The sequence below is a fragment of the Eucyclogobius newberryi genome, unplaced genomic scaffold, assembly GCF_026437365.1.
Source record: "Eucyclogobius newberryi isolate DKJ021-1_F unplaced genomic scaffold, fEucNew1.0.hap1 SCAF_5, whole genome shotgun sequence".
Lineage (NCBI taxonomy): Eukaryota > Metazoa > Chordata > Actinopteri > Gobiiformes > Gobiidae > Eucyclogobius > Eucyclogobius newberryi.
Window position 1 is genome coordinate 38,444,746 of NW_027316167.1, and position 13,408 is coordinate 38,458,153.

Here is a 13,408-nt window from a genome sequence, read left to right on the forward strand (position 1 = left end):
CATCTCACTAACCTGCTTTCACCAGTCAAAATGAATCACTTCAACATAAACCATGGAGCAGATTTACTGTGCGCTATAACCCACCTCCTCCGATGCTTTTACAACCCTACATTTACTGTCCTCTCTGGGTCGTATTGGATCTCCAAATTGGTTTAGACACTGATACAGTGCCAAAAAAACTTGGCAAATTGGCAATTTACCATCTGAATAAGTAAATAGTTATAGGCTCTATTATCAAATATGCACTGTTATCAAATACATTCCTTTCAAACAGACTTGAGGAAGGATTCAGAAGGCATCCATAACTATGTGAGGCTCATAGTCTGTTAGGGGGACGTGTTTTGCTGGCTGATTTACACAGGTTTTGGTGCCATTCTTCAGCTCCATCTGTAGTCCAGCTTCTCTCAGGTCCTTGACAACTGATAAACCTCTCACTGTAAAGAAAATGTATTTGATAATAATCTTATTTAAAGCGACATTTATGAGCTGATAACATAATCGTCAATTTTCACCTACCTCCTATCTACCTACCCTCCTATCACCAACCCACTTCCCTGTATTTACTTGTAATTTCAAAAAGAAATTAAGACTTTGGATGACACATGGGCTCTAAAATGTCCCGCAGCCCTTTTCAACCATAAAGACATGTAAATGACAATCTGCTGCTTGTTACTGTGAAATGTCACATGAAGTTTTGTAATTGAAGTGAAGGGTATTGCTTCTAATTAAAGCTGCTTTAGATCAACATCACAATTTGCAGGACTGCAGATGGAAATTGGGGCGGCAGTAGCTCAGTGGTACTCAGTACTCAGTGCTCGTCTTCTGATCCAAAGGTCGGCGGTTCGACTCCCCGCTCAGTCAGAGCGGTCAGATCCACTGGCCCGCAGGTTGGCGGTGCGATCGCAGCTGCCTCATGTGAATACTGCCGTTGTGTCCTTGGGCAAGACACTTAACCCAACTTGCCCCCCAGTGTCTGCGTATATCTGGGGTGTGAATGTGTGTGTGAATGGGTGACTGGTTCCTTGATGTAAAGCGCTTTGAGTACCTTGACGGTAGAAAAGCGCTATATAAATGTGACCATTTACCATTTACTTTTAAGTTATAATCTGGTATGAACATATTTGCGCTCGGTTTGCTTTGGTGAATCCTGGTGGCTGCTGTTTTTTCTCAGAGTTGAGCCAAAGTGCTTTTCTGTTTCCAGAACGACAAGTCCTTGACACCCAGCCTGAAATCCAACACACCCACCCCAAGGAACGAGGCCCCCACCCCCGGCACCAGCAGCACCCCAGGACTGAGGCCCCTCACCATGGGCAAGCCCCCCGGCATGGAGGCACTGGGTATGAGATGTGCTCAGCGTGAAAGAAATATCTGTTTTAGAGCTGAACAATCTTCTAATAAATACACATCGCTATCAAGTCATTTATAGTGAGGCGAGACATTACAGTGCATTTTCTCCCACAGAGACATAAAGCCTTTAAAGTAGCTCCCACACACCAAACTTTACAACCTTGGATTTAAGATTTTGATGGGTCGTATTGAAGGATTTCTTTTTCAGTCAAATCCAGTTTCCTCAAATATTAAATAAGATATCTAAAATATTTGCCTTTTTTGTGTTGGTAAACCACAGGATTTCCATTTTATATTGCTATTTTTCTAGATATTTTCCTATTCACCTTCACTGGCTTGCCTTATAATGTTTTAAAAGCAATAGAACTTAAATATGAATGATTAACTTAACTTGGGAATCACATGCCGCAGAAAAAGAATTTAAAGAGGTCAGAATTTGTGTTTTCTCTATGTCAATAATAATGATTACCCAGCCATTATTATTATAGGCTGCGTTTAAGTGTCGTGTGACAAAATTCTATGGGCAGCTAAAATGAATAATGCAGATTTTTGAAGAGCGTTTGTATCATTATGCCGTCAGAATTGGTATTGAGCCTTTTCCTTATTATGAAAATGGGCTCTTGTGTTATTCTTGTGACAACACTCTAACCCTGTCCCCACAGCGGCCCCGGCCCTGCGCACGCCCCTCTCCATCGCGGGCTCCTACGGCCCCTTTGCCATGATGGGTCACCACGAGATGAACGGCTCACTGACCAGTCCTGGGGTCTACCCTGGCCTCATCTCCCCTCAGATGAGCGCCGCTGCGGCCGCCGCATACGGACGCTCCCCCATTGTAAGGATGAGACTTTACTCATGTTAACACAGGACTGAACTCACCATTAGTTTTAGTTTTTGTTTTTTCCATCCAAGGATTTCAAGTAATGACAAATTTGGATCATTGTCATAGCAATAAGCAATTCAATCATCAGAGTAGTAAAGTTGTCAAACTTATGTCCATAACAGACAGTAAGAAATGCTGTATTACACAAGTCCTCGGGAGTGATGTTTTCTCAGAGTTTCTCTGTTCCAGTCGTTCAAGTCGGGAAAACAGTTCAGATTCAAAAAATGTAATACAAACTAATAAAGTGCTCAAATCTGCCAAACTGCATATCATTTAAGTTTAGTGGAACAGAAATTGTTATTATAAATCAACGTTTGAGAGAATTTCTGCTTTTGTTGTCATTAACTCCAGGTGACTATTAGCATAAGCTAAGACTGCAGGAGGACAGTACATGGAAGTACAATCAATATTATACCTGTCTTCTTCCAAACACAGGGATTTGCCTACTCGGGCTTTGACATTTTTGTGAAGATGTTTTAGTGTAACGGAACGCAGAAAATGCCACCTCCGATGGTAACTGGAACGCACCATTAGTGTTCCGCCAACAAAAATATACTCTGTTCATATAAATGTTCAAGCCCAAATGACTTTGAGAAAGTTGAGCTGGTCTCTCTCGGCGTTGCTGCTCGTCTGGTTGTTGTTGTTGTTGTTTTTGTTTTATGGCGGTTGGCATCCGAGTGTTGCATTACCGCCAGACTTTATTCCTTAGACTGTTGTTGCTGTTGTTATTGTTTTATGGCAGTCGACAGCCGAGTGTCGCATTACCGCCAGACTTTATTCCTTAGACTGTTGTTGCTGTTGTTATTGTTTTATGGCAGTCGACAGCCGAGTGTCGCATTACCGCCAGACTTTATTCCCCAGACTTTGTCGTAGTCCTAAAAGTTGTTCTTCCAGTGCTTTGACCTCCAGTGCTTTGACAAAGCACTGGAGGTCAAAGCACTGGAAGAAAAACTTTTAGGACTGGTGCTTTTTGTTGTGTGTACATAATGAGCGTGTACAAAGCGGCTCTGGCACTTTGAAGTGGGTTAGTTAGCATTCTAAAGGCTTTAAAAGAGAGCGAGGCCGGGCGAATCTCGTGTTTGAAAATCTCCCAGACTTTCATTAGCATTAGCCGCGGCGCTGGTGTAGCCCTGTCTAACGCCTGTCCGAATGCAAAAAGAGCCCTCGTTTGCGCATTCAAGGGATTCGCCTGGAGACTTCAGGGCATGTGTCCGAGCAGGATACTCTCCGGGTTCTGTTCACTCACTCCGTTTCCTGCTCCTTTACCCAGGGAGGCTTTGACCCGCACCCACACATGAGAGCCCCGGGCCTGCCTGCCAGCCTCACCTCCATCTCGGGCGGAAAACCGTGAGTACCAGAGTCTTCTTTATGTCCTAATGCATACGGCCTCTCCATACAGACAGCACACAGTCGTTATGTCACATTTTAGTGTTACAATTATTGAGAGAAAAACAACAGGATTTACAGTAATTAATTATTATTCAGAAATACTGAGATCATGACCAAACACCAGGAAAATAGTTACTATTCCTATTTGTGATCGCATTTATGAAGAATATCTTAGAATAGAATAGTTAATGGTTAATTTTTTTATCGCCACAATTATTATTTTATTCTTACGATTATATTGTGACCTGAATAATCACGATTGTCAATCCACTGAATAATTATACACTTCAGTTCATGTATGATATGAGTGTTTAGCTCAGATTTTACTTCTACTGTTAAACCGTGAAAAACAGAACCAGATCCTTTTAAACTGTTTGACGTGGTCCAAATGGATTTTTCACTGACCTAATTATTTACTGAGTGTTATCACAACTCCCAGACGACAAACATTAGCTTGCTAACAGCGCACTTCCTGCTTTGTGGAGAATAAAACACGCAGACAGCACTCAGCGTTCTCATTTTGACCCTACAGGCTGCTTTTACATTTATTCCATGAAAGAATCCTGTACAGCCTGTTCCAACTCAGTTGCTGACATGTGAAACAACTACTAAAACCAACAATACTTTATATTAAACACAGTATATGTAAAACATGAGATGCCAAAGCAAAGGTACAAGAGCATGTGTAAAGGCCAAGAACAATACACTAATGTATATTTGCCCCCATTGTCTCGCCCCCTCCTCAGGGCTTACTCTTTTCACGTGAGCGCTGACGGGCAGATGCAGCCGGTGCCCTTCCCTCCGGACGCTCTGATCGGGCCGGGTATCCCTCGTCACGCTCGCCAGATCAACACACTGAGCCACGGCGAGGTGGTGTGCGCCGTCACCATCAGCAACCCCACACGGCACGTCTACACCGGCGGCAAGGGCTGCGTCAAGATCTGGGACATCAGCCAGCCGGGCAGCAAGAGCCCCGTGTCCCAGCTCGACTGTCTGGTGAGGCAGCACGCTCCTCTGCGCTGAGGGAGGAGTTAGCCAGGACGCCAGGACACCAAGCCTCTCAGGGGAAATGAGATGCTAGTGAAATGTCTTATTAGCATATCTAACATCAATAATGACTTGAATATTGACCACAGTTTGTGTTTCAGTCATTATGTCCTCACTAGTAATTACAACTAGACAGCTCTATTATTGGGTCCGTTATCATGAAACGGAACAAGAAAAGGCCAAAGAGAAAACCCTTTTTATGGCGTGAAAATGCCTCAAAGCCCCTCAAAAAACACATCCCACGACAGAATTTGCCAGCAACTCTCCAAAAATGGTAGTCACTATAAAGAACTTGTACTTTAGACAGAATGTACTTGTGATTTTCTATTTTGAAGCCTGATATATTAAAGTTTTAGCTCCTAAAAAAATAGGTGACATTTGAATTATATTCCAATTTTCAGATCTGCTTTGCTCAAAATATTATTTCCAAAATCCCCTCTTTAATTTTTCCGATTTATGTGAAACTCACCCACTCATGAACAACAGTGGTTGTTATGGAAACACTGAAGCTTTGCGTCATGTGTTTGAGTCTTTAGTCGTTTAGTCAATGGATTCTTACTCAATAACATTTTTATTTTAGGCTAATTATTTTGGTATTACAACGATTTATATGGATAACAACAGAAAGAATATGGCCTGGAGTGAGTTTGAGATTTTGGAGTAAATAGTGAGTTTAATCTGCCGTTTAACAGATAAATACAAGTTTTTTCTGTAAAAAGAGATATTTGTTATTGTGAGAACTCCAGTGATCTTGTCATTGTACGTTGGGTCAGATATATGGTCAGATTGTAGAGATACTTAATAGTTTTCAGAGCTTTTCCCCTTCACCACACCGCTTCCCCTTTTAGACCGTGCACAGGGCTTATCTTTAGTCGACCAACAATGTCTTTAGTCAACTACAGCCTTTGTATGTATTTTTTATTGAATGCGAAACGTCTATTATTCATGGATAGTTTTTCTGAACTTGTTTTGGCACCATAAGACCAGTTGTTCTTGCAGCAGCTGCAATTGTCTGGATTCCAACATGGAAAAAGCACTCATTTACTGCTCTCAGCGATGGCTCCTCTCTGGCGACGCTTCCGTGTTGTCGAGCACCAAATGTAGCCCGACGGCACATCCCAGCCGCTTTCACAGATGAACGTGTGAATAATTCAGAGAGGAGTAGCGCAGAGCTGAACCCTGCTGAGTAATGGCGTTCTGATTGGCCGAGCTGCGCGCCATTAGCCAGCCCAGTGATGTGCTCGACCTCCCGCTCACAGCCCTCATTTGGAGCCAGAGCCCGACCCTCGGACCGGACTCTGAGCAGCGCTTATAAAGCCATCACACGGCACTTTTAATTCACCAAGAGCTTAAGCAGCCATATTGATCCGTCTGCGCTCACCTGGAGCCGGGCCAGGCCCACAGCGTTTGAACAGACACGAGCCAAGTCTGAGGCCGAGGGAGGGAGATGTACTCTCTTAGATTGTCCTCAAGCGCGTCAAATAAGTGCTAATATCTGGGCCTTTAATACCCACGGATGTAAACATATGCAGTGTTGGATCAGGTCCAGGGCAGACTTTCTAGAAATGCTTTTTATTCTAAAGAACTTTGATTTACATTCGCAAATGCATTTTTCTCCTACTGAGACGTAGAGCAGCTCTTAAAGTAGCACCTGCACACACCAGACTTTACACTCAGACCGGACAAGAGTTTACAGAAGGATTTCATATCTAACCCAAGAAATCAGGCAAAATCTAGTTTACTCAAATACTAAATAAGATATTTCCTGTGTCAATTTGTATCTAATATGTCAACAAAATGAAGTCTGGCTCTGTTCATTTGTCAGACTTCTACGCCCCAACTATGTGACATTCGGTCATGTTTTATACATAAATGGCTTTATTTTCATATGAACATTACATTATACAAAAATGTAATGCATTTTTTTCTTTGCTTATACAAATATATAATAAATAATAAATAAATTATACTAAATTTCAGATCTTTTCCTTTTCATCTGCAGTGTCTCGCTTTATGAAACTAAAGGAGGAATTAATGAATAAATCTAAACCCAAAGACACAAAACTCAACATTATTCGTCAAAAGTTAACTCAAAAATCCAAGTTTTTTTTTTTGGCTTATAGTATTTTAGAAAGTATGAATATTATTGATAATCTATAACTTAATAGTATGATACGATGATTACAAGCCTGTACCCTCTAACCTCTCTCTGTTGGACTTTCCAGAACCGAGACAACTACATCCGCTCGTGTAAGCTGCTGCCCGACGGTCGCACTCTGATCGTGGGCGGAGAGGCCAGCACCCTGACCATCTGGGACCTGGCCTCTCAGACGCCCCGCATCAAGGCGGAGCTCACGTCCTCGGCCCCCGCCTGCTACGCCCTCGCCATCAGCCCCGACGCCAAAGTCTGCTTCTCCTGCTGCAGCGACGGGAACATTGCAGTGTGGGACCTGCACAACCAGACCCTCGTCAGGTCTGCTCGCTCCTCTTTTCCATACACAGCAGGACTAGTGTGTGCACATGATGCTCATAAACACCATTTGAGCTCTGAGACGAGCAGAATAAGTTCAGTCAAACTGTTTGGACACAGGCGGAGAAGCCGGGCTCACTTGTCTTTTGTCCATCGGACCAGAAGGGTCTGAATGTAGGCTCAGCCAGATCCTTAAAGCTCAGGGAGCCTCTTGTATGGAACTGAAGAAGTAGCAAAGTAAAGATTGCCAAATTACCCAGGATTTAGAGTTGGCAACTTTTCTTGAGGAGCCCTCAGGTCTTGGTTGGCTTCACATTATGAAATGTAATAATACATTTTTAGATGGAAGACTGGAGCTAAAGTTACTTTTGAATTGTTTAATCTGTATTTACCCAGGAAAGGTTTCAATAACCGGTTTCTATTTACATTATGAATGCAAGGAAGCCTTATTGAAGGACAGCCCCAAACAAAAAATCTACAACAGCACAGGGTTTCTTTGTGGATGGCTCTATAAAATCATTGCCTATCGTGGCTTAATGTCTGGTCAGCTGACTGCTATTCAACATGTGTGCATTATAATAATGAAAGCTTAATACAACCCAGCAGTTTAGGCTGTGTGTAGACCTCATGTAAAAAACAACTGAAGTGACGTGTGCTGTGTGTGTTCAGGCAGTTCCAGGGCCACACGGACGGGGCCAGCTGCATCGACATCTCCCATGATGGCACCAAGCTGTGGACCGGGGGCCTGGACAACACTGTGCGCTCGTGGGACCTGAGAGAGGGCCGGCAGCTGCAGCAGCACGACTTCACCTCACAGGTACACGCCAAAGAGCGCCGGGAATTGCTTCCACACGTTGTTGTTAAGGATGTTACAGTATTCAAATATTACCTAGATTTTAACTATTACAGGCGTCTGTAACACTCTACAGCAGAAGAGCCCGTTTCTAAGCACATGAAGTATTTTTTTTAACACAAACAATGAGACAAACTGATTTAATATGAATTTAAAAGCCACTTTTAATAAAATGTAAAGTAAATGAATCTGTTTGTTGAGCAGGGGATGGCCTCGAACAGCATGGTAAAAAAGATTAACTTGAATGATTTTAAATAGAGTGTTCTGTGTTAGGGGCCAGGCCCAGCGTTTGTCTGCTAAATAAAGAAAAGACCCAGATGCAGTCAGTATTGGGGTTATGAGTTGTATGAGCAGTGTTACTCCTGTTTACATGGGAACAGTAATTGGGATGCCCTGATCCAAATTGCAACGCACGGATCGACGCGCGGGCAGTAAAGATGGGCCTAAATCTCATCCATTATCTTGAACCGAGGGACGCTTGATGGCTTCGATGGGATGGTTTTGCTTCCTGGCCCTGCAGACGACGGGCTGGCGCTTGTACATACCCTGCTTTGCATAACGTTTCGCTCACTATACTTTTATGTCTTTGACCACACGTACTGTGTGGCGCTGAAAGACTCCTTGCGTATGGAACACAATGTTCCTTTGAACGGGGACTTCCCGATATATACCGTATTTTCTGGACTATAAGTCGCACCAGACTATAATTCGCACCAGCCAAAAAATGCATAATAGAAAGAAAAAAACATAAGTTGCCCTGGAGTATGAAATGCGGTTGCAAGTGTGAAAATAACAAATAATATCACAAATAAGTCGGTCCGGAGTATAAGTATAATAAGTATAAATATAAGTCGCACCTGGGCCAAAACTATGAAAAAAGGTGCGACTTATAGTCTGGAAAATACGGTACCTGGTGTATCTATGACTAGGTATTCGGCTTGGAGTAACCCTGGGGTCATTTTCAGGTTTTTAAAAAACCTTGCTAATATTCCAGTTATGAAAGTATTATTGATGGCATGCAAAAACAGTCACAGTCAAATCCAAACTGAATAAATAACACATTAGCTAACAGAAAGAGGCCATGAGGCTGTGAGCACCTGAGGCTTTAAAGAGGCGCATGTCGCTATGGAGACGGTGCTGATCGAGCCCTGAAATATTAAATGTCCAGATGAGTCCAAATGGACTGTGTGTATCAAAATATGAAACTGGAACTTAGCAACAGATTGTGAATGCAGTTTTCTGCTTGATTTTTAAATTTGATTTATTTGCATGTACAAAAAAAAAAAAATTTTGTTACTACATAATCTTTAGTCAACAGTGCGGCGTCCTGAGCAGTGTGCTTTGTCATGTGTGCTGTGCAGATCTTCTCCCTGGGCTACTGTCCCACTGGCGAGTGGCTGGCCGTGGGCATGGAGAGCAGTAACGTGGAGGTCCTGCACCACACCAAACCAGACAAGTACCAGCTGCACCTGCACGAGAGCTGCGTGCTGTCACTCAAGTTTGCCTACTGCGGTAAGGCCACCGCCCTCGGCATCGTGCCAGCTATAAACACTCACATTTGGGATTTCCTCATAACATCAGCCTAGAACTTTGCTACATTTGCTGTTCGTGGGTTTCAGGCAAATGATTCTTCCTGATTTGAAGGATTTTGCGAGGACCTTTCCCTTTCCAAAATATATAGTATTTTGTTTTAATTTGCGTTATTACTATTTAAACGTAGGACCATTGCCATTGCAAATCCTTTACATTGGGAAAGGATCCTTGTGCCTGAAACCCATGAATTAACCCTTTCAGAACCTGCTACTGATAGAAACATTCTGACCCGTTCATTTTAATGAGGCGGCAACATAAAAACATAGATGTTGATGTTTGCAGACTGCACAAGACAAAAGGATGTGTGAAAGTTACATTTGAGCCAAACGAGTCGGCTCACTTCCTGCTCCGCTTTCTAAAGGTCACTCATGTTTGTCTGTTTGTGGTACTTGATGGAATAAAAGTAAAATGTAATTGTCAAACTGCTGTTAGTGATGTCCCAAGCCGATATTTGAATTTTGCCATTTCCAATACTTATCTTCTGGGTGGGTGTAGGCGGGTGGGTGGGTGTAGGCGGGTGGGTGGGTGGATGGTTGTAGGCGGTTGGGTGGGGTGGGTGTAGGCGTGCGGGGGTGTGTGTGGGTGTGTAGGTGTGCAGGCGTATGTGTAAGTGTGTGTGTGGGGGGGTGTGTAGGCGTGTGTATAAGTGTGTGTGTGTGTGTGTGGGGGGGGTGTGTGGGGGTGTAGGTGTATAGGCGTGTGTGTAAGTGTGTGTGTGGGGGGGGGTGTGGGCGTGTGTATAAGTGTGTGTGGGGGGGTGTGGGTGTGTAGGCGTGTGTGTAAGTGTGTGTGTGGGGGGGGGTGTGGGCGTGTGTATAAGTGTGTGTGGGGGAGTGTATAAGTGTGTGTGTGGGGGGGGTGTAGGTGTGCAGGCGTGTGTAAGTGTGTGTGTGTGGGGGGGTGTGGGTGTGTAGGTGTGCAGGCGTGTGTATAAGTGTGTGTGTGGGGGGGTGTAGGTGTGCAGGCGTGTGTAAGTGTGTGTGTGTGGGGGGGTGTGGGTGTGTAGGTGTGCAGGCGTGTGTATAAGTGTGTGTGTGGGGGGGTGTGGGTGTGTAGGCGTGTGTAAGTGTAGGTGTGCGTGTGCGCCTGCGTGTACAGAGCCACTGCACACGGAGCCCTTCTGTCACTAATTAAATCATTAGCCAATAGTCAGCGGCTAATTAATCAGAGGCTGATTAAAATAATGACGTGAGTGCAATTGCTTTCTCCTTCATTATCCTCTGCTGTAGAGCTCTCTCCCAGTGGGTGCTCCACAGGCTGCAGTGCTCGCCCACCGGGTGCTGCAGCTCTTGTCATTCTCATTGTGGCAGTGAAGTGGGCGAAGTGTTCACAAACGTAATGTTATTATTATACTAATTAAGGCCGTACAATATATCACAGTGCAATCGAAATCGCAATATGATTTGGTGCAATCGAACGACAAAGGCTGAAATTATACAAACCATCGTGTCTTTTTAGAGAGAAACTTGTGGTTTAGACTTCTCCAGACATGACTTGCATGTGGTGCTTGTATTAGTTTATCTGTTCATATTTCAGTCTCATCGTAATGTTAAAGCTCCTGGGGGTGTTTGCAATCTGCACTTTTCAGCACCATTTGTTTGAAAAGTCCTATTCTGAATCCACATGTTTGGTGTGTTTCCAGGGAAGTGGTTTGTGAGCACAGGGAAGGACAACCTGCTGAACGCCTGGAGGACCCCGTACGGCGCCAGCATCTTCCAGGTAACACGCACTTTCACTCAGTGTGGCCATCCTAAGCATGAGGCTGCCTCTGCTTTTAGGACGTCTAATGATTTCATTAAATCCTGTACTTTTTATTGTTTATTTTATATCTGGGGACCACAGGCCAATAGTTCCATTTACTTGAGTAACTAGTTAGAGTAGTTTTCAGAGCCCATACTTTTACTCCTACTTGAGTAATATAAATCACAGTGAAACTCATGAGTGGAATGCACTCAAAAACCAACCCAACTCGCACTTCTCCTCGCCTCCTCCTGCTTGTTTCCACGGAAATGTTGCACTGATATATTGGCCCAGTATCGGTATCGGCATTCACGTCAATGACTGCTTGCGGTTTAAGTCCAAAACCAATATTACGGCTCGCTAATGAAAGAGTTAACTCTGCTGTGCCTTCAGAAACGGGAACTCCACCTCTGTGGAGGTTATATTCTAACAGAACTTTATTCTGGGCCAAAAGACCCAGAAAATTAATTTAATTAAATATAAGCGCGGCGAACATTACTTCACTCGTTTTCCTCCTAAATGATGACATGTTTACGGCAAACGACTTGAGTGAAAGAGGTTTAAAGAAGAAGAGACAAAGTGTGATTGGACACAGTCTGAGGAGGAGCTGCAGTGACAGCGATGACATGGACTGGAGACGCTCAGAGACACTTAAGTCTGACCATCTGAATCTAAATCACAGACAGGAAAAATGTGAAGTCTGATTTTTATTAGATATTATAGCCTATTTATATCTAAACATGAACGTCCTCTCAAGTTGTGCAGTGTCGCTGTAAAGTGCGTGTACAGGTTCATGTTTTTCTCATTTAACTTGAAATAGACGGCATCAGTAATTATTGCATCAGTAAACGAGATTCCATCCAAAACGTTGACAATTTACTAACAACGGACACACAAACTTACAAAGATATTATCAGGTATTAATATTTGTCAAAATAAAACTATTGTGTAATTTGTTTGGATTTTGGACTTTGTTTAGAGAATGGTTGCTAGGTAACAGTGATGGAGCAGCTCCTCTACATTGAAATGAATGGGTCGCCCTCAGAGGCCGCTCCGCTCCAAACATTGTCAAACTGTGACAAAACGAAGCCTGACCTGTCTTTGTTTTCCTTGTTCTGACCAGTCCAAGGAGTCGTCATCCGTCCTGAGCTGCGACATCTCTGCAGACGACAAGTACATCGTAACAGGCTCCGGAGACAAGAAGGCAACAGTGTACGAGGTCATCTACTGAAGCTGCACCCCCTGACCACCACCTCCTCGTCTGCTGACCACCACCTCCTCATCTGCTGACCACCACCTCCTCCTCGTCTGCTGACCACCTTCTCCTCATCTGCTGACCACCACTTTCTCCTCGTCTGCTGACCACCTTCTCCTCGTCTGCTGACCTTCTCATCTGCTGACCGCCTTCTCCTTATCTGCTGACCACCACCTTCTCGTCTGCTGACCACCTTCTCCTCGTCTGCTGACCACCACCTCCTCGGCTGACCTTCTCCTCGTCTGCTGACCTTCTCCTCGTCTGCTGACCACCTTCTCCTCATCTGCTGACCACCTTCTCCTCATCTGCTGACCACCTTCTCCTCGTCTGCTGACCTTCTCCTCGTCTGCTGACCACTTCCTCCTCGTCTGCTGACCACCTTCTCCTCATCTGCTGACCACCACCTCCTCGTCTGCTGACCACCTTCTCCTCGTCTGCTGACCATCACCTCCTCGTCTGCTGACCACCTTCACCTCCTCGGATATATTTGAACCCTTTTCTCGTCTCTTCGAATGGAGCAGCGCTTCATTTCTTACAAACCTCGTTTCCAGGACGTCTGTGAAAAGTGTACATACTGGATTAGATAAAGCCGTTTTATATATATGATAAAGTATATATATTTTCATGTCCTGGCTGTGATGTGCTGATTTTGTCCCTTCTCTTTAGTGAGAACTCGGTGGAACCTTTTTAAAACGCTGTACTGATTTTTAGGACTGACTTTTTAAAACTGGTGTGCAGGGACATTTTGTTGGGGATTTTATTTTTGAAATGGCCTTTTTGTCGCCGTGCTTTTACTTGATAATGGGTGTGGCGTTCCAGGAGCAGCAGGGGGCG

At 44.1% G+C, this 13,408-nt stretch overlaps 1 protein-coding gene across 20 annotated transcripts in view; it reads left to right on the forward strand.

Moving 5' to 3' along the window:
- tle3b (TLE family member 3, transcriptional corepressor b) overlaps positions 1 to 12,696 on the forward strand; it is a 69,060-nt gene extending 56,364 nt beyond the window's left edge. For 6 of the 20 annotated variants that reach the window (XM_072464832.1, XM_072464834.1, XM_072464833.1 and 3 more), the window contains exons 14-22: positions 1,202 to 1,337; positions 2,010 to 2,179; positions 3,498 to 3,574; positions 4,363 to 4,612; positions 6,889 to 7,136; positions 7,803 to 7,950; positions 9,348 to 9,498; positions 11,222 to 11,298; positions 12,443 to 12,694. In XM_072464832.1, the coding sequence (XP_072320933.1) occupies positions 1,202 to 1,337; positions 2,010 to 2,179; positions 3,498 to 3,574; positions 4,363 to 4,612; positions 6,889 to 7,136; positions 7,803 to 7,950; positions 9,348 to 9,498; positions 11,222 to 11,298; positions 12,443 to 12,550 (1,365 nt within the window). In that variant the 3' untranslated portion in view covers positions 12,551 to 12,694. Of the gene's footprint in view, positions 1 to 1,201; positions 1,338 to 2,009; positions 2,180 to 3,497; positions 3,575 to 4,362; positions 4,613 to 6,888; positions 7,137 to 7,802; positions 7,951 to 9,347; positions 9,499 to 11,221; positions 11,299 to 12,442 lie in introns of all 20 variants that reach the window. The other 14 variants (XM_072464836.1, XM_072464837.1, XM_072464840.1 and 11 more) reach the window with 7 other exon arrangements.
- Positions 12,697 to 13,408: the final 712 nt, after the last annotated feature.